At 45.0% G+C, this 21840-nt stretch overlaps 1 protein-coding gene across 1 annotated transcript in view; it reads right to left on the reverse strand.

Moving 5' to 3' along the window:
- LOC144827999 (fibrocystin-L-like) overlaps positions 1-21840 on the reverse strand; it is a 1093512-nt gene that overhangs the window by 262194 nt on the left and 809478 nt on the right. The window contains exons 53-55 of the mRNA XM_078686146.1: positions 17364-17523; positions 14523-14685; positions 1495-1503 (exon numbers count right to left, since the gene is read on the reverse strand). Of these exons, the coding sequence (XP_078542272.1) occupies positions 1495-1503; positions 14523-14685; positions 17364-17523 (332 nt within the window). The remainder of the gene's footprint in view (positions 1-1494; positions 1504-14522; positions 14686-17363; positions 17524-21840) is intronic.

Raw genomic sequence — 21840 nt, forward strand, 5'->3', positions numbered from 1 at the left:
ACAGCAGGTTACCTTGCTGCATTCAGTACTGTCAGGGTATATTACATAATCCATTTAGAGTTTGATAGAGAGGGTAGTTTGTAACAATTGTGTCATACTACCCATCCATCCTACTACACTCTCCACAGACCATTAGCACATATCCCCTCATTTTAATCAAACATTGCCTCACTAGATCCACGCCAAAGACAACCATGTCACCACTGCTGACTTAAAGCTCCAATTGATTACAGCAGTATGGCCTTTGTGATTTGTTGTCATCTGCTGCACCAACAATGTAGAGTGAGTAATGTGCAGGCATCACTGTCTGTCATCCCCATGTCACACCTGTTTGTAAGGGCCATTGCAAAAGTGAAAACGAGTCACACACAGCAAGGTACCTGATGCCCATAGAAACTGTCTGATTGTTTGCTGTTTGTGTATCCCAATAAAGCAAAGATTACATGTGTTAGATGTAAGGGGAAATAAGAGATTTTCAACAGACCTGTACATCTCTATCTTGTTAATAATGCCATCACTCACTCACTCAATGCCTAGACTTGACACATCATGACAGCTGCTGCAGGCAATGTTCACGATGTCCACTGGGAAAATTTCACATCTGGAGTGACCGTTACTCCCCAAGAGAAATAGTGTCCTTTCCTCTATTGTCCTGACAGACTACAAATATGTACAACAATTGTTTTGCATGGCCTATATTTTAACTATTGATGACACCTGTTGATTGCATATAATATGAATGGCTTATTGAGTAGTCTGAGGATGGAATTAATGGACAGAGTTTTAAATGTCCTACAACCATCACTGACAACAGACTGTGAAAGCACATAAAGGCAGTAACACAACTGGTGGATCAAGAGAAAATTATGTGTTAACCAACAGGCCAGCAAATCACCTGCGTACCCTGCCCTCTATTAGTGACAACACACCAGCTCCTTGGATTTTGGCACTGGTGAGGGCTAAGAGGTATGTGTAAGACTTGACATATTGTAATGTTGTGCAAGACACAACAGGTTGCTATTATCTTGCACACAACTTCAGGGGAGTACAGCAGCACCCACCTATGCTGAGTTACAGGGATCACCTGTCTTTACGGTGCAATGAGATGAGGAGAGAGTGCAAACACTGCTTCAACCCAAATTATAAAACCACTGTAAATGGACTCATCTGTAGAGTGCATTATTTAAGGATCACTACATGCAGTATCTGTTGTGGGTGAATGTGGTATGATTGTGGATATGTAACCAACATTTATACATATTAGACCTGTATGGTGCATGAATACTTATGCAGAAGCCAGATATTCCGAGATTCTCTCACAATGAAGCGACTCGGATTCTTGCTCGAGGTACCGACGGACAGAGCGGGGCATCATTCTCCCGAGCGGGTGCCGGGTGAGGTGAGGTGTCTTCCCACACAATGCTGGGTATGAGGACAATTCATTCAGAGTCTCCTCCAGTTAATATTGGGGCTCCAAAATACTGGTAGGACTACTTTTTTCCACTGAGAATTGCCGTTTTCTTTATCGCAGTTGCATCTTTACTACTTCTGGTCCTGACGAAAGCTGGGTAACAGCTGAAACATGTTGACCACGCTGCTGAGCGTTTTACAGTAGTTATAATTTCAAACTACAAAACGCCTGTTTTTAACCACGACACCAGAGCAGTATCTAATAAACACATTTTCTGCTCTTGTAGTTGTTTTTAACATCTTCTTTAGTTCACTTCATTTTTGAGCACTGCACATCCATCAGCACCATTTTTGAAATCCACTGTGGCTTGAAGGTCATTACAGTTGTCCGATCTCTACACCACCTTTTGACGGGGTGAGTGGGATTTGGAATATACTATCTACTTCCCACATGACGATGTCTCCGCCACGTTTGGTGGGCTGATGGGAACACTTCAGCCCAGTGGCATTTCTGATCCTTATATTACCTCTACAACCATACACATTGTTCTTCTGACTATGCACCTCCCTGATTTGTATTAAGAGTTACAGGGATCACCTGTCTTTACGGTGCAATGAGATGAGGAGAGAGTGCAAACACTGCTTCAACCCAAATTATAAAACCACTGTAAATGGACTCATCTGTAGAGTGCATTATTTAAGGATCACTACATGCAGTATCTGTTGTGGGTGAATGTGGTATGATTGTGGATATGTAACCAACAATTATACCTATTAGACCTGTATGGTGCATGAATACTTATGCAGAAGCCAGATATTCCGAGATTCTCTCACAATGAAGCGACATGCAAGAGGTGACTTGCAAAATACGAAGATGTCATGTGTACTGCCCAGGAACACAGCATACACATTGGTGAAGCAGCCTCTGGAGTCACCCAGACCCTGAGCATTGAAGGAGTGCCAGCTGGGTCTTTTGCAGAAGATGTGCACTGTGTGGTGAGGTGGTTGAAGTGCCACGTGAGCTCCATCAATTGCACCTATCACACTTGGGAAGTGGGAAATTATGTGGTAAAAATCCTGAGAAACCCATTGCCTTTCTGTCAGTGTATGTGGCAAGGGGCTGAGATATGAGGTCCTGCATCCAGTTGCACTCTACTATTTATGCACCTCAGTATCTGATGCAAGCATCACGACTGGCATGCTTGAGAAATGACAACAATGTCACTGGACACCCTCAGAAAGGATCCAGTAGCAAGGGAATGCTGCTTAGATCTTCACATAAGCTGTGATGTCTCAGAATCAAGAACCTGCTCCGATTCAGAAACCATGTCTAAAATGACATCATGTGGGAAACAGAATCTGGAGATTAAATCTTAGGTGGACATCCCAAACATGTTGATCCTATGCCTGAATATCATCTCAGCTCCCCTCTTCCTCATAGTCTTCATGATAAGTAGCAAAACTACAACCACATTCATTGACATGTTGAAAGGTCTGAAAGAGTCTGTTTCTGCTTGTTCATTTTCTATGTATTCATCCTGGCTTTGATATCCTGTTGGGCTAACAACATTCTGGTGCAGCTGGGTTGGAAGATGGTAAACATATTTACAGGTGAGTGTGAAATGTTTGAAACAGTATTTGAAATGTGAGATTTGAATTGAGGCTTTGACTTGTGACTAAAATTCACATTTGAACAGGTTTTGGAACACAATGCAGGACATATAAGTCATTCTTATAATATTATATCTTCAATGAAAGATGAAATGTTGTTACAATTTCAATTTTTAATTTGTACTTGCAATTCGTAGGATAATACTCTTCCTAAACTGTTTTAGGGATGGGTGTTGTCCATCCTAATAACCCCTCCAAGTTACTCCCAAAATAGCTCAATCAATCAATCAAACATTCAATCAATCAGGGGGTTGTAAAGGGCAGCTATTCACCTGTGAGGGCCTCAAGACGCTAGGGGTGGGTGGCTCTGTTGGTTGCTGGGGTTATCTGAAGAACCAGGTCTTAAGGTCCTTCCTGAACTGGAGCAGTGTTGGGCTTTGCCGGACGTAGAGGAGGAGGTTGTTCCAGGTCTTGGCTGTGGAGTAGAAGAAGGACTTTCCACCGGTTCCGGTCTTGTGGATGCGTGGGATGGTGGCGAGAGAGAGGTGGGCTGATTGGAGGTTTCTCTTGGGTGCCTGGAAGGAGAGGCGGTTGTTCAGGTAAGCTAGTCCGATATTTCTGGTGGGCCTCGTATGCACATGTGAGGAGCTTGAAGGTTCTTCTTCTTTCAATGGAGAGCCAGTTGAGATTGCAGAGGTGTTGGGTGATGTGGTTGTGCCGGGGGATGTCTAGGATCAGTCTGGCTGTGGCGTTCTGGAGGACCTGGGGTTGCAAAGGATTTTTGTGTTGATTCCGTTGTAGAGGGCATTGCCGTAGTCCAGTCTGCTAATGATGAGGGCATGCATGACCGTTTTTCTGGATTCGGAGTTAGCTAATTGTCAACCCTAGACCCCCTCACATTTATGTATATGAAAGTTTTATAGAGCGCGAACAAGACCCTTGCGGGTATCAGAGCGCTTTACAGTAACTGTGTATAGACTCAAACAATAAAATTAACAGGAGCAAAAGAATAACAACAGAAAGCTTAATAAAAACAAAGGATAAATCAAACATTAAGGATAAGCAGGACCATAATTAATAGCAGCAAAGACAATCACAGTTAGAAAGACATATCAAATAAGGTGCAGAACCGGATCGGTCAGTCTGAAGGGTGATGGAAATACATTGTTGATGGAAACGTCAAATAAAAGGAACAGACCATAAAGACTATACCTATAAAAAGCCAAGCAGTGAAGTGCACAGCAAGGGTGAAATATGAGGATCATGATAGTGACAAAAATTGAGTAGGTTGACAGGTAGGATAAAAAGCAAAGCAGTGAGGTGCACAGCAAGGGCGAACCATGTGGAACATGGTAGTAGCAAAAATTGGTTAGAATGAAATGATAGGTAAGATGAGTGGAGTAAGGGTTCTTATAGTCAAGTGAGGCTATATTTATGTAAATTTTGCAATGAGGATGCCTTTTACTTCAAGTTTGAAGGAAGAGGTGGAAGGGTTCAGTCTTATTTCTGGTGGAAGGGCATTCCATATCCTGGGTGCCATTCCTGAAAAGGAACTAGTATACGTTTTTTTCTTATTGAATTTTTGTGGCTTCAGAAGGAGGTTTTCTGCACTTCTTGTTGATCTTGACCCTCCAGATATTGTGAGTTTTTCTGTGAGATAGCTGGGTGCATTATGATGTAAGGCCTTGTGCGTCATGCAAGCTATTTTCAGGTGGATTCTGGCTTCAAATGGTAGCCAGTTTAAAGTTTTTAGATCAGGGGAGATGTGGGCCCTTCTTTTTGAGCCAGTGAGGAGTCTTGCTGCCGCGTTGGTGGGGGCTCTTAGAGGAGCTGTGGTGGCTTTGGGGAGACCGCATAACAAGACGCTTCCATAGTTCAATCAAGGTAGAACTAGAGCCTGAACCGCTAACTTGAAGTCACTGGGAGGTAGGAAGGGCTTCAGCTTCCTTAGTGTATTGATCTGAAAGTTTGCTCCCTTCATTGCATTGCTAATATGCTTCTGCATATTGAGGTTACAGTCTAGAGTTATTCCCAGGGATTTCGCCGAATCCACAATGGTAGGTTGAACATCGAGTGCTGTGAGGTGTTTGATCAAATTGTCCATTGTGGGGACTTTGGCGGGTGGGGCGATAAGGAGGAATTCAGTTTTTATCGCATTCAGTTTGAGGTGATTCACTGCCAGCCATGTTTGGGTGGTCTTAAGAGTATTGTTAAGCAAACTAATGTCGTCCAAGGTATTGATCTTGAGGTAAAATTGGGTATCGTCAGCATACATGTGAAATTGCACGTTGGATGTTTGAAGCAGATCGTGAGTGGTTCCATGAATAGGTTGAAGAGAGTAGGGGATAACGAGGAATCTTGTGGGACTCTTAGCGTAACAGGAACTGGTTGGGACAGGGTGTTGTTGACCTTGAATTTTTGAGTCTGGTTAAGCAGAAAAGAGGTAAACCAATTTAGCACTGATCCTGATAGACCGATTCTGTGTTTCAACAGATCTATCAAGTGTTCGTGTTTGACCGTGTCGAAGCTGAGGAGAGGTCTATTAGGATGAGGAGGCATGCTTCGTTTTGATCAAGAACTTGCAGTGCATCATCAATGATGTGTGGCATGGCTGATTCCGTGCTGTGATTTGCACGGTAGCCGGATTGGTGTTTATTAAGGAGGTTGAAGTTATCGATATGTTTTGTCAGTTGGTGATGAACACATTTTTCCAGAAGTTTGGCCAGGGTGGGAATATTGGAGATAGGGCGGGAGTTGTTAAGGTCAGTGGGGTCAGCAGTGGGTTTCTTGAGGATGGGAGACACCTGCCCCACCTTTAGGGAGTCAGGGATGCAGCCTTGTTGAAGTGAACTGTTGATAATCTTGGTCCATAGGGGTAGTAGCATAGGTGTAAGATCTTTAACCACATTTGCGGGAAGAGGGTCAGTGAGGTGATTGGAAGGCTTCAGTGCACTGAGAAATTTGCCTATAGCTTTTTCAGAATAGGTGTAGAAGTATGATCATGTTGCATTGTTTTTTAAGGTAAACTTTGATGGGATTTGTTGAGAAGCGTTTGGGGGTAAGGGGGAGGTTTTGGTGAGGGGGCAAGAGTGAGATATTGGGTACTTGAGGAGTTCATTCCTGATGTTCTCAGTCTTTAGGTTAAAGTGGTTAGAAAAGTCCTCACATGTTGGTTGTGGGTGAGTTAGAACTTGTGGCCATTGAGGTTGGTCCTTGGATTGCGTTTTGATTAATTCAAAAAGTTTTTTGGGTCGATTTCTTGCCTGGTCGAGTTGTTGGCTAAAGAAGTCTGCTTTGGTGCCTTTGACCTTTCGAAAATAAGCATTTCTCTTTCTTTTTAGAGTTTGAGAGGAGCTTGGCGGTTGGTACAGATCTCAAGTTGCATTAGGCAGTTTTGAGAGAATGTCTGTCCTCGTTGAGGAGATCGTTGAACCAGGGTTTAGAGTCTTTTGTGGAGACTCTCTTTAGTTGCAGGGGAGCAAATTCGTTAATTATCGAGGTCATGGAGTTTAGGTAGTGGCTGGTGAGGTCAATTACGTTGGAAGTTACAGCAGGGGGTAGAAGTAGATTTTGGCTAGAGGTGGGTAACGTGTTTGTGTTGAGCTTTTTCCAATCTCTTTTCCACACTTTAAGTTTTGTGGCTTGGGCCGAGTTCAGTTTGATTGTTTTCTTGATGAGGAAGGTGATGATGTGATGGTCAGACCAATCACAGGGGAGGATCGATTCCAGCTGGGTGGAATCGGTCTTAGAGATTATTAAGTCTAGGATTGCGCCTTTATTGTGTGTCGGGCTATTGCACAGTTGGTTAAGGTCTAAGGCGATGAGGAAGTTTTTGAGGCTGTTGACCACTGTGTTGTTAGGGTCATTCCAGTGGAAGTTAAAGTCGCCCAGGAAAATGTGTGTATTTCGTCGTCCGGTGAGTGATGTGATTAGTTCCATGAGGTGTTCTGTGAATAGGAGGTTGGCGCCAAGTGGGTGACAGATGATGTGGAGCGAGCAGACAGGTTTACCATTACTGTTGATGTCGAGTCTGATGTATTCACAAGAAGGGAGTAACGAGGGTATGGCTCTGTGTACGTTGATGTTGCTTCGGTGTGACCAGTTCGTAGGAGAGCAGGAGAGAGAGAAGATCGGTCTCGGAGAGGTAGTTGTTGGTACGAGATGGGCCTGAGGGTGGGTTACGGGATGGTATTGATATCCACCCGGGAGCAATGTGTTTGGTGGAGCAGTGGGGGTGCGTGGGGGATTTGTTGGGAATGTTGGTTCTGTAGGATCTTGGGAGCCATGGCTGGCTCGGTAGCATGACTTTAAAAGCGGGAGCTCCTCTTTGATTAGATGAAGTGTGGACATGATCTCATCCAATCTATTGTCTGCTGTGGTTATGATGGGGGGGTGATGCGATGAGTGTGTGTGTATGGATTGTCTGCTGGTCGGGTGTATGTGCTGGTACCGGTAGTGCGTGCGTTCGACTGTGCAGCTGTGTGTGTGTGGTGGGGATAGTGATGTAAATGGCTGAATAGAGGGTTTGCCATGTCGGTGGGCAGGAGTGAGAGCTGTGGAAGGAGGCATTGGTTGTTCAGAGGGGGTACTGGTGTCTGAGAAGTCGAGAGGTGGACCGTGGTCTGCAGGGGACTGAGCTGTGGTGGGCTGGTTGGCGTGTGTAGAGTCCTTGAAGGGTGTGGTATTGCGAGTGGGGGAAGGGGGGTGAGCTATGGTGGTTCCCATAGTGGGTTCCGTTGCTAATGGGGGTTAGTAATTAGAAAATGTCGAGTTGGAGGGGGAAAGGTTGAGCTGAAGGAGGTCGATGTTGGTTGTGGTGTTGTGAGGTGTGACTGGATTGGGGGGAGAGGGAGAGATGATGAAGGGGGGAAAGAGGGGGAGGGAGGTGTGGGGAGCTATGGTCAGGCCTAGAGTGGTATTCGTAAAAATGTGAAGTGCAAAAGTGGTCTCGGCCATGATGGGAAGGGGGAGCATGAGCTGTTTCGGTGTGGTGCTGCTAGGAGGTGGAGGTCCGGGTAGCTGGGGTCACGGAGGAATCAGAAGAATCAAAAGCCTGAGATGGACGGGAGGGAGGGACGGAAGGGAGGGGTCGGGCTATACCATCCCTAATAGTGTTGGTGTGGGTGTAGGTGGGTAGTGAAGCAGTATGCTGTTTGTTCACTTGTTCTTTAATATTGGGGAAGATGTTGTCTAGGAGGTTTAAACTACGGTCAGTGGCTTGTATTAGGATGGTACCGTTGTTATAGATAGTGATTGTTGCTGTAGCTTGAAAGAGTTGGGAAGGGGCAATATAGATAGCTAGACCGTGTGCCAATTGTCTTGTGGAGGAAATAGTAAAGGTGGCTAAGAGTGCTTTCCTCCATTGTGCTCTCCTTTTAGTGTGAAAGATGATGTCGATGGTTGAGTGTCCGTTGCGTGGTGTGAAGTAGGGATCTCCGAAGAGGGTTTCGGGGTGTGATTTGATCAAGTTGTGTTTGAACCGTTTGGCCGATTTCTTTGGAAGGCCAGGGGGATAGATTATGTTATGTGTGTGAGTGCCTGTGAGTTCCTTGGTATGAGTGGGCAGGTAGGAGGAGGTGAGGAAGCGCCAAAGAGGCGCTGGGATGTGTCGCAAAGAACCCCTCTAGGCCCCACCTAGAGGGGTTCTAAGAAAGGGTGAGGGGGAGGAGGGAAAGACAGAAGCCAAAAGGTCAGAAGCCAAAAGGTCAGATACAGCGGGTGAGAATAGTTACTAATGGGATAGGGGAGACGGGGCTGGGGGGATGAATTGTTAGAGGCAGATAAAAGGGAATCTACTATTAGTTTCCATACAAGTGGAAAAGTAAGTCAGGCTAAGATGGCCGACTTCTGAGAAAGGAACACTAGGTAGTCCTCTGTTAGTTTCCTTACAGTAGGAGAGGTTAGACAGGCTAAGATGGCCGATTTATTAGAGAGGAGAAATAGGTAGCCTTCTGTTTGTTTCCCTACTAGGGGAGGAGATAGACAGGCTAAGATGGCTGAGTTTTTAGACGTAGATATTAGCTAGACCCTTGAATGTTACCTATTTAGAGGAAAAAGTTAGCCCACGGCCATTTTAGAGGGAGAGGAAAACAACGGAATCACTAGTGATTAGGTAAAAAGAAACAGTAAGGTGACAAAACAAAGAGGATAGCGCAAAAATACAAATACCTCAATCCTAGGGAAATGTCTGAGGCTGTATCTGGAGCAGATTCATTTGAGATGATTGATTAGCGCCATTGAAGTATGATGGACCTTGATTTCAATAAAGCGATGGGACAAAATCACGGTGTTTACCCTCTTCATGCAGGTATTTTGAGAAGGGACATCCTTGATAGTCAAACGACATATTTTCCTCGTTATTCAGATAAAACACATGAGGGGGCGTGGTCGTGCCGATAATCAGGACCGAGTCACCATGTTATGTGGGTCCCGACCGTTGGCCTCGCCGACGATCGTTGCAGGAAAAAAAAAAGGGGAGAGCTGGATGGGTCCGTGTTGGGATGGTTCCGAGCCCTCCTGGGCGCCAGCAGGATACCACTTGCTCTAGGTGCTGCCGAGCGCTGCCGACACACCGAGGACCCAAGCTCGAGGCACACAGCTGAGCTCCGGCATAGGGCTCCACGGCGGCTCCGCCCTAGCAGAGACTGATGTAGGGTGGAGCGCTGGGGCCGAGGCGAGCAGTCCGACCCCTGCTCGACTCTCCGGTCTGGGGGGGAAGGGATCGCCAGGCAGAGTAGGTGCTGATGGACCGCTGGGGGCCGCCCAAGGTGGGGGAAGCTTCTCCTATGTGCTTGGAATCCGGGAGCCGCCTCGCCAGTTAGTCCTGCAGCTCGTAGCGTGAGCGATAGACCGTAGGGAGCTGAAGGGGGGGAAGCCGCTCCGTCATCCGTGGCGAGTCCCCAGCTCCAATGTGCTGCTCCCTGACCTCGCTCAGATGTTCACTGGGAGCCGAGCAGAGCGACGAAGCACTGCCCTCTACATTAGGCATTGGGTACAGCCACACTTTGGGATGGGCATCGGGTCCAGCCAAGCATCTGGATCAGCCAGGCGTTTGCACCGACAGGCAAAGCAGTAACAAAGATTTTGACAGGGTCGTTCTTCCGCTCCAGGATCCTTGTGAAGGTAAGTGAAGTAAGAGTGGCCGTGTGATTCAAAGTGGATGTGGTTGTAGATCCGGTTACTCTTGGGCAAAGGTTTATGTTGATGGCGAGGTAGACTGCCACTAAACAGGGATAATAGCTCGAAGGCGATCCCCAGCTCTTGGAGTTGGTTTTTGTCCTCCAAAGTACTTGCGCCCTTTACTCATTGCATACTCTGGTGCTTAGTCACATGTTGGTAAATTCTGCTGTTTCTTACAAGAACTGCACACACACATAAGGAACAGACGTAGGATTCATACTGCAATTTTGTTTATTTTGTTTGCATTTTTTACTGCTGTTTTTAGTACTGTTACATGGAGTATATTACGCAGTGTCTGATTTTGAGCCTATGTGCAGAGACATGCACCTCTGTCTGCCCCAGTATTTCATTGTGGTGTGCTCTGCCCTGAGTGTGGAGATTCAGCCCCTAGTGCGGAGATTCCAACCCGAGTGCGGAATTTCAGCTCAGAGTGCAGAACATCCGCCGTACTGAGGATACTATTCATAACTGCATTTGTGAATACCAAAAAGTGCCTTTGTGAATCAGGCCCAATATGAATTAATAAATAAAATTACACTAGAGAACAAAAACCAGTAGAACAGGAAATGTGCAATTTTAAAATCTTAAGTCAAAAGAGTCAACTGCAGGTATCTGGTCACGTTGGACTGGGACACAGACACAAGTACAGGCAGATCATTATGGAGCACAGGACAAGGACAAGACTGAGTTTAGCCAATTGTGAGTTGTACATTAGTATCTTTGGGGTTGAACTGTGCAGTTCTGCATTGGTCTGAACAGTGGTTCATTGCTTCCGGTAAAGCCACTAGTCAGGTGCTGCGGGGTACTGTAATGCAAGGTCCCTCATTGGATTGGCCCGTCCTGAATCGGTTATCATAAAGCTGTCAGGAGCTGTGAGGTTCTTCAATGCAAGGTTCCTGCTTTTATTTGTGTTGTACTGTGTCAGTACAGGTGAAGCCACCTAACAGCACCTGTGAGGAGAGATCCTGCATCTGGTTATGTCGCACTGCATCAGCTCCAATGAAGCCACCACTTTGGAGCTGCAAGGGGCTGAGATGCGAAGACCTGTGTCTGGTTTTAACACACTTTGTCAGTCCCGTTGAAGCTTCAGCTGCACAAGGAGGAGTACACTCTAATGCCAGCCAAAGGTCCACAACCTGGGGTGGTACCTCTCAGGGATCAGGGACTCATTCTAGCAGAGGCTAGCAAAGCTCAGGCAGATCCAGTGCAGGTCCAGGTAGATCTAGTGCAGCAAGTTAGCTTGACTATTGCAGGAAGGCCTCTGGAGCTTGTTGTGTCCCTGTAGCTGGCACAGCAGGTCAGCCAGCTATATCTTGGAGTCACTCAGGTTAGCCTGAGATAAAGGTTAACAGGTCCAGTCTTCCTTCAAGGAAGTCCTAAGCAGTGGGCAGTCCTCTGGCAGAAAGCACAAATGGTTATAAAAAAAATGCAATTCTTCTAAAAGTGCCATGTTCAGAATTGCAACGTAAAATCCAACTTCACCGTTAAAGAGGGTTTTAAATTACAATTCGTTTGAGAGTACACAGCATGTCTCTACCTGCCCCTAATCCAATAATACCACTTATTAAAGTTAATGAGTTAATCCAATGTTAGTTAAGGAGAGAGATAGGCCTTGCAACAGTGAACAAACAACTTTAGGAGTGTTTCACTGCCAGGCAATGTAAAATGTACTCACATATGTCTTACACTTTAAGTACAATGCACCTTGCCCTATGAGCCTTTAGGGACTACCTTAAGGGTATCTTATATGCATTAATAAGTAAGGTTTTGGCCTGGCAAAAGTTTTGTTTTGCCAGGTCAATATGGTTTATAACTGCACTTAAGCCTGCAGTGGCTTGCATGAGACATGTTTTAAAAGGCTACTTTACTATGTGGCACAATGAGGGCTGCCGGCCCATTAGTAGCATTTAATTTACAGGACCTGGGTGCAGGTATTACCATTTACTGGGGACTTACAAGTAAATTAAATATGCAAGTTTTGTATACTCTAATTTTACCATGTTTGAAGGGGAGAGCACACGCACTTTAGCGCTGGTTAGCAGTGGTAAAGTGCACAGTGTCCGAATAGCATCAATAAAAAATCCAGAAAACCCACAAGAGTGAAGGCAAAAGGTTTGGGGGAAGACCATGCCAAGGATGTCAGGTCTAGCATATACCATTAGTAGAAGAATGTCAACGATAGAGGCAGGGGCCTAGTAAGAAGTCTCCTGATCCGTAAAGGCAGGTTAGGAGACTATGTATTCATTCTTCCTAGAGAGTGTGTTTGAGAGAGGAGCAAGGGACTATGTTCGGTGTCTTTCTACCCCAACAGTATATGCAGGAAAAAGAGTGGGGTGGGAGAACCGGCCTGCTCTAATTGTGTGGAGTAGCAGACTGCTGCAGGGGGTGTACCCTGCAAATTGTTGCGAATACTGCAGACTACACTTAGTCACTCTTAGCTAGCTTTGAAGAGGTTCACTAAATATAAATCACAGATGGTTTGTTGGCTCACACATTACCACAGCTAGCGCTTTCATACCATCAGATGGGAGTCAAAGTGTTAGCTACCTTCAAAGGCCCCCCCAATGCTGTATGACCCAAAGCTGCACCTCATTCAAATATAAGTAAGTACCTGGCCGCCCTCAAGACCCTTGGCCAGTCCCAATACACCCTCTACAAGCTTACAGACAGTCCTCTGGGACCACAAAAAGATGATCAGTTCAACCAATATCCCTCAGTTACTCACTTTAGACCCCTAGTTTGGTCTAACAAACTCTTCCAAATGAGCTGAGGTCTTTCAAAACCATCCCTTACCTTCCACAACCCATCATATTTTACCCTCTACTGCTCCTCAGAGGACCAAAGAGACCATTAGTCCGCCAGGGAGAAAAATACTTAACTTTCAGAAGCCCTTGAATGACCCTCACATTTACTCTATCACTTCTCACAGACCACCGGCTGGCTTCAGAGACCCTCAACCCCAATCCCTTAACATCTCCTGCACTGGTTCCAAGATTCTATCACCCAGCCCTCAAGAGCACCTCAGCTGTCACTCAGGCTATCTGTGCTGATTTTACAGAATCTGCAAAATTCCTCTAATAGCCCTCAGGCCCTTACTTTGTGCGCCAAGAAATAATTAGCACTTTTGACTATAGCCATCAGACCCTTTAGACACATTCCACCGGCACCATAACATCTTTCATCACATCAGTACACTCTATAATTGTTCATTCTTACACCTGCCACCAGAGACCCTTTCCCAGCCTTCAGATTCCAAGCCTATCACTAATCTCCAGCTCCTAGGTAACCAACTTTGTTTTATGTAAAATCTGGATGGTTGTTTGTCTGAATATCAAGGAGTAAATATTGATGTGCCAAAAAAAAAAAGTAGCCTGAATATCAAGGACCAAAGGGAAGGTAAGTAAATATAGATGTACTGTACTTAACTCCACATCTACATACCTTCAAGATGAATACATATTGTCAAGGTAAATATAACTGGAGTAAAGTAAACTAAACCTATACTTACCTAAACAGACTTTCACAATGTTTTGGCACATCAATATATCCCACAAAATATTTAGGTAGTAAACCATCCAGACGTTAAGTACTGAACATGGAAAGGGGTGTGTCCCTTTACAAGACCCTTTAGCAGACATAGAACTTACCTTTGTGACATTCTTACAACAGTAAATCCAGTTGATGGCTTTGTGACTGAGGCCCAATAGCTGTATATTATTGCACAATTGCTTGACCTGAGTTTTGATCTAAGCTTAAGGGGGAACCTATCGGTCTTCTTGCGCATGCTTTGTTTGTTCCTTCATTACATTAGTTTATGGGTCTAGCCCCATTTCTTTGCAGTGTTTCGTTGACCTTAGTGTCTTTAGCGCATGTTTGAACCTTCCGCAGCTTGCTTCCTCCTATCTCATTTTACTTCCGCTTTATCCATTGGATCTGTATCACGTGTTTGACTGTGTGTACATTTCTGTCATGGCATTGGGCAGGTACGTAAAGATTAGGCTTATCAAGTCCAGGGACATGAAGCTGTAAAAGCAGGTGGGTCCATACTGTCAATACAGAGGCAAATGAATCTACCTTATGTGGATGGAATTGGCACGGTCATTTATTAGAGTGCAGAGACCGCATGCGCCACCTTACATCGATTCTTCTTCACGTCATCAGCCTTTTGCTCCTAACAAGCATTCTGTTGAATCAAAGAGCTATTCAAACCTGCTAAAAAATGTAACGATCATTGAAAATGACATGTGCACTTTATGTCGTGAATGTAAGTCAATTGTATACTCTCTTTTCTCCTATTATATTGCTGTGGATAGAGTACTTACCCACTATTTTGAGACGGTGGTTTACTTGTTGGTTGCGTCGGCGGGGCGATGCAGTCCTTGTAGTAGCATTGATACACTATCAGTTGAACATTGATGTTGGTCATGGTGGGATCCAATGTCCCCGCAATAGCCCGCCTCATGCGAAGGGTTTTTTGTCCAGCCACTAGAATAGGAACATATAAAACGTTATCACAATTGACAGAAATAGAAATGGGAACTTAAGGCATTGACATTTTTGTGAATAAAGCGAGTAAATAAATTTGACAGATCCATCATTGTGACATGCTGTAAATGTAAATTTTTTATCAAAATTATACACAATACACAGTATCGCCTCACACTGGTCTGTAATTACTGCACCTCAGCAAGAATGCCACTCTCATGCCCAGACACCGCAGTAATGATTAGCACTGGCATCTCTTGCTGTGTGTGGAGGGGGGCCAAATGAGGCACGTGCCACAGCACCCTTTGTCCTGGCCCGCCTCTTGGAACCCATCACCAAAGCTGTGAAATGTCACTCTGGCACAGAATCAAACAGACTCAGCATCTTGCCTCACAGATTTGTACATCTAACTACCTTTCACTGTCAAGCAGGGATTGTAAGACGCAATATATGAATATACATGTTTACTTAAAATGTTTATTAGCTACATATATAGATAAATACCTATAAAGCCCTACTTATACATTAGCCAAAGAACAAGGAGGTTACGACCAATGAGGTGCAGACGGCATGCCGCAATATTTATCACGAGGCAGGAATAAGCAGTGCACCTCACTGAGCGGTGCAACAAACGAGGGGGTAGATGAAATACATTTTCACAGAGTCAAAGTTGCTGCACTGTGTTGCATGAAAGTCAGAGAGCAAACAGGGCCACAGCTTCTAAAATGTTCCTCTCTCCTTGCACTGGCACACTACAGGATGCCGTTCGTCAATTTAACACACCCTTGAACCACCAGAGCAAGAGCGTGTCTTTTGTCAAGCATAGGTTTTGTACTAAAAGGGTTTCATTCCAGTACCAAAGCTATGTGTTAATACTTCTCTCACTTTGTATGTGTGGTGTATAGTGCAGCACAAAGTTAGAAGAATGTGGAACTTATAATATTCTTCTCTGTTCTGCCTGTCTCGAGGTGGTGTAATTCTTTTGGTCCACATTCCTGTCTACAAAGGTTACTAGATATGGATTTGCATCAAAACTCAAAGGTAGTTGCATAGAAATGCCCTAACACCAGCCATGGTTCATCCCTTTGATGCAAAGTAGGTCAAAGTAGCAGATATAACTACTTTGTGTAACTTTAGACAACTTTCTAAATCCCACCACTTTGCACTGGGATTGCATCAATTTTGAGACTCAAGCCCTGGGAGAAGAGTTATTAAATCTAGGCCGAGAAGTCCAAGGTTTGCAAGAAGTCAGCGACCTCACTCAGTAGTTGCCTTACAATCTGCCAGCAATGCCAGAGAGCAGGAGAGGGGGTCACAATGTCTACTGTGACTCTGTCCATGGGGGAAGCTTCTGGTCGGTCACTCAGTGCTCAAAGCGTGCAAATGCACAGTGGAAGCTTTTTAATAAAGACTCAATCCATATTGCAAATTGCTGACATCTGCTCTCAGCAGTCAGCAACAATGTAGTTCTGTATGCGTGAAGGAGCGGTTGAAAAGCATTCCCACACTGTCTTGCGAAATGCAAAAAGGGGCATTGCAGACATGCAGCCTGATTCATGTACGGGCCGTTTTGCGTGGCCCTAATAGCGAATCATAGCGACTTGCTATTGAGGACACGCAAAACGGTATTCATGTAGGAATTGCTAAATAAATAGCGATTCCTACATGTTCTCTATTTGCGTGTAGAAATTTCCTACTCGCAAAAAAAGGAATAACTCCCCATTCATTCCTATGGGCCAAAAGGCCCATAGGAATGAATGGGGAGTATCCCTTATTTGCGAGTAGCAATTTACTACTCGCAAATAAGATAGCGATTTTAAGGGTGCCAGGGGTGTCCAAAGGACACCCTGTAGCACCCCTAAAATGCACATTTGAACAGGTGTTGCGCACACACATGTCCAAAGGACATGTGTGTGTGCAACATGCAACTTAGAAAAATGCTTTTAAAAGCATTTTTCTAAGTTTTTGCTATTTACCGAGAGGTCTGACCTCTCGGTAAATAGCGGCCCAAATTTGCAAAATCGCAATTTTTGAAAGTGTCATGAATAGCATTTAAGGAATCTCTAATAGAGATTCCTTAAATGCTAATCCTCGCATATTAGCTAATTCTTCATTAGCGATTTTTGCATTTGGGATTGTGAATCCCAAATGCCAAAATTGCACTCGCAAAAGGCAAGATTCTGAGAATCTTGCCCTTTGCGAGTGCAATTTAGCTTCATGAATCAGGCTGATGATGACTTGTAGTCCTTACAGCTTCCAATGGGTCGTGCTGTCCGTATTGGCACTTGCAATGGCAACTGTAAAGATGCTGCTTTGCAAAGTGATGCTCTTGCAAGTTCGAAAATTAAATCAAAACTTCTGCGCTGCCTTTCTCCTGGAGTTTAATGCACCATCAAAAAAGCTTTTCTGTAGATCCCTTGTAATAAAACAAAAACTAGTGCATTACTGCAAGCAAAGAGAAAAGGCGTAAAACACAGATGCTCACCATCTCACCATACTAAAATGTATGATCTAACGTACCCTTCATAGTCAACTAGAGAGATTACAGCTTCTGGAATACAACATAATATTGATCACTTACAGAGGTTGTCACAGGCATTAGGAATAGTTTTGTGCTGCTGTAGCAGGCGGAATTTTTGTCAGAGGAATTTTCTCACAAATAAACTGGCTCAAGGTACCTAAATAGGCCAATGTTTTCGTGTCGTTGTCAAAGTTCCAGTCTCCGTTGATGTTTGAGCTGTAACTGAGCAGCTGCTCAGATCTGCTCCTCCAGTCAATGATGTGAAACCCGTCTGGCCTTTGGGTGAAGTTGTGAGTCATAATGACGTAGTCCTCAGCCTGGAAGACACACCCCAGACAATACGTTATGAACAGCAAATGATTGTTGGTGACATGTTAATGTAATACAACTAGCGATTCTCGAATGTATTAGCATATGGATTGGGATAATGCACAATATTACAAATATGAAGAAAGACCAGAGACCAATGGAGATGTGGGTCGAAATACATGAGCTAATATATCATAATGCACACCATTTAGCATAAGCTGATCAATTACACGGCATGGTTACAAATATAGTTTATCCTAAATGTCAAAAGCACATTAAAAAGACAACAATAATATGATTTGAACTATTATCAGCAGAATATTTGGAACGTTCTGATGAGAACAAACAGTCAGAATGTTCCATTTGTTTGAAATAACTGCCCCTGTAGGCCTGCTCAGGAGCATAGTGCACCATCTAGTGGTGGTGCAAGTTTGCTATATAATTCCAGACAACTTGTGGGAGTAATTAAAAACAAGCAATGTCAAAGTCAATAGGGCTGGCCATTTTATAAGTGAAGGGGCACCTTCATTTTGTCCTCTTCCTCAGTGTGCTCCTTTAGGGTGCAAATGCAAATGTCATCCATCCCATCAGGACTTATTTTCCAGATCTTCATATTTGACAAGAAGGAATGTATCTCAAGACTCCAACTGGGCCACAGTAAACTAAAGTAGGTGGATTCACCACAGTACTCGCAGACAACTGGGACTCAACAAATTCGAGCCATTGGTTCAGGGACTGCATGTCACACTTAATCTCAGCAATGTCTTTACAAGGATCGCCACTGAGGGTGATGGACTGTAAGAAATATCTCAAAACCATTCGAAAACCCTTCTTCACAAGTGAGTCTGCTTGATTAGTTGCTACACTGTAACCAGAATAACGGACTCTAAAATTCTTCAAATGTTCGATATTATTGTGCCCATATTTGGGGAGGTTGTACTATATACTGAGCTTCACTCACCAATCTGTGCCTGTGATTTTTAAAAAGCAAAGCGCAACTTAACTGTGCGGCCTCCAGAATTCCATTTTGTTATTTCCGCATTCCGCCATAAGCCTTACCTGCCCCCTACTCCCTGGTTCGCCGCAGGTGATCCCATTTGTGCGGAGGGACTCAGGCTAAAAATCACTCTGAAACCGGCGTGGATCCCATTTTCGGAGTGAAGAGTTAGCGGTATAGTCGCTCGCTCCACTTCAGGAAAACAGCTTAAAAGCAAGGTGGGACCAGACGCGCTGCAGTTAGTAACTGAGGTGCGCGCTGAGGGAACCTTGCCAATTGTAACTTGCATAGTTGCCACTGCTTTTTAGTTTTAATGCACTTGCACCACTGTCTGTGATTTTTAAAAAACAGAGCGCAACTTAACTGTGCGGACTCCAGAAATTTGTTATTTCCGCATTCCGCCGTAAGCCTTACCTGCCCCCTACTCCCTGGTCCGCTGTGGGTGATCCCGTTTGTGGGAAAGGAGACTCGGGCTAAAAATCACTCTGACACCGGCGTGGACGCCATTTTGGGAGTGAAGAGTTAGCGGTATAGTCGCTCGCTCCACTTCAGGAAAACAGTTTAAAAGCAAGGTGGGCCCGGACGCGCTGCAGTTAGTAACTGAGGTGCGCACTGAGGGAAGCATGCCAATTGTATCTTGCATAGTTGCCACTGCTTTTTAGTTTTAAATGCACTTGCACTACTGTCTGTGATTTCTAAAAAACAAAGCACAACTTAACTGTGCAGCCTCGAGAATTGCATTTCATTATTTCCGTATTCCGCCGTAAGCCTTACCTGCCCCCTACTCCCTGGTCCGCCGCGGGTGATCCCGTTTGTGCGGAGGGACACTCGGGCTGAAAATCACTTTGACACCGGCGTGGATGCCATTTCGGAAGTGAAGAGTTAGCGGTATAGTCGCTCGCTCCACTTCATGAAAACGGCTTAAAAGCAAGGTGGGACCTTACGCGCAGCAGTTAGTAACTGAGGTGCGCGCTGAGGGAACCTTGCCAATTGTAACTTGCATAGTTACCACTGCCTTTTAGTTTTAACGCACTTGCACCACTGGCTGTGATTTTTAAAAAACAAAGCGCAACTTAACTGTGCGGCCTCCAGAAATCCATTTTGTTATTTTCGCATTCCGCTGTAAACCTTACCTGCCCCCTACTCTCTGGTCCGCTGTGCGTGATCCCGTTTGTGCGGAGGGAGATTCGGGCTAATAATCACTCTGACACCGGTGTGGACGCCCTTTTGGGAGTGAAGAGTTAGCGGTATAGTCGCTCGCTCCACTTCAGGGAAACACCATAAAAGCAATGTGGGCCTGGACGCCCAGCAGACACGCGCAGCGGGCGCACTGCTCGCACGCCAAAGGGACATACGTCTGCGCCCGTCCACGTCCGTCCGGGACCGGGGGCCATAGACCCTGCCCCTCGCTCCAGCCAGCGGATACAGTACAGCTCGGACGGACTACGCTGTCTAGCAGGTCCAATGAGGGAAATATGCATGCATTCCATCCCACTTTCCTATGACCCGCCTAAATGTTCACACTGTAGTTTCCACCTAACTACAGACCATCAACCCCCAACCAACCCACAGAGATACAAAATGTTTCTACTAAACTGTAGATCACTGCCTAGACACATAGTCGAAATCTCCATCCTCCTTGAAGAAGAATCACCTGACGTTCAGTTCCTCACAGATACATGGCTTACCCCTAGTTCTGATCTCGTACAGGCCCTGCCCAGCCGCTACTCCATCATGAGACTGGACCATCCCGTAGGGGAGGGGGGCGGGATAGCCATAATTTATAAACACGATCTAGCCTGCCGTATGAAAGGTAGCCCCATCCCAGACTGTGAGAACGCGGCTTTCTCTATTGAATTTTCCCCAGCCCTAACTTTCTCGGGTATTTTTTTATACCGAACCCCAGGTCCCTCAGTGGATTTTTGAAAATCACTGCCAGTCCTGGCCGCAAATTTAGCTAGCTCCTCAGCCAACTTCTCCATATTGGGGGATGTTAACCTTCATTTCGATGATCCCCTACAGACATCGGCAATGGACCTCACTAAAGACTTAGCTGTCTTTCAACTCCTACAAAAAATGTGTGAACCCACCCATACAAAGAGTCATCTATTAGACCCTATTTTCTCAAATCTGGATGACCTATTAGAGGGTAACCCATACCGGTTCTGTGGTCAGACCATTTTCTTATACCTTTCACGTGGTCACCACCTTACAGAATAACCCCTAAAACATCCCTTTTTATTCTAAAACTCGCCCCTGGTCCAAATTCTCAACGGAACAATGGACCACAGTTCTGGAAAAAACTAAACCCGCCCCCTCCGTAGACGTGATCACGGCCAATGACAATTTTAATAATTGGCTTAAAAAATCTTTAGATGCTCTTGTCCCCGTAAAAAGTATGAACATTAAAACAGGAAACATAGAAAAACCTTGGTACTCACTGGGTCTATGGGGCCTAAAGCAGAACTGCAAAAAACTGGAAAGAGTCTGGAGGAAGAGTTTTTCTTCGGAAACAAAGAAAAAAAACAGAGAAAGCATCCACCTCTATAAAGCTGAAATCAGAGCAGCAGAGGCAGTCTATTACGAAAATAAAATCCTAGCCGCACCTAATTCCACTTGTGCGATCTTTAGTATTGTTAAAACCCTCTCAAAAGTTCCACCCTCACCTGCCATCCTTGGTACCTCAGGAGCACAATGTGACAAAATTAGCAGAATTTTTTTCCTCAAAGATTGAAACCATTTTTTCCTCATTCCCCCCTATGAAAAATGACTCCCCAGTCCCCTCACCTGAGAAAAATAAACCTATCCTAGATATAATCCTGGCATTGGAGATGCCAGTATTAGAAAGTCTCCTTTCCAAGGTAAAAAGTGGATCACCTAATACCCTGCCCTGCTTTGGATATTGAAACAGGTGGCGGGCGTAGTCTCCCCTGTGATCCTAGATCTAATTAACATCTCACTTTCCTCAGGGGTTATTCCCCCCGAGTGGAAGGAAGCCATGGTAAAGGCTCTATTGAAGAAACCTTCCTTGATCCTTCCACTCTAGGAAATTACCGCCCCATCTCCCTGCTTCCAGGGATCAGCAAAATCACTGAAAAATACTTTAACTCAATACTGTCCTTATTTTTAGAGACCTATAATCTTCTCCATCAGACTCAGACAGGCTTCCGTCCACTACAGGGTACAGAAACAGCCTTGCTCTCAGTAGTGGAAGCATCAAGGAAAATAGTAGATTCCGATGGCAGCGCGGTGGTCCTGCTTCTCGACCTCAGTGCGGCGTTCAATACTGTAAATCACCGGATCATAATTCATAGGCTCAGCAAATTAG

Source organism: Lissotriton helveticus, chromosome 4_1 (assembly GCF_964261635.1).
Source record: "Lissotriton helveticus chromosome 4_1, aLisHel1.1, whole genome shotgun sequence".
In the NCBI taxonomy this organism is placed as follows: Eukaryota; Metazoa; Chordata; class Amphibia; order Caudata; family Salamandridae; genus Lissotriton; species Lissotriton helveticus.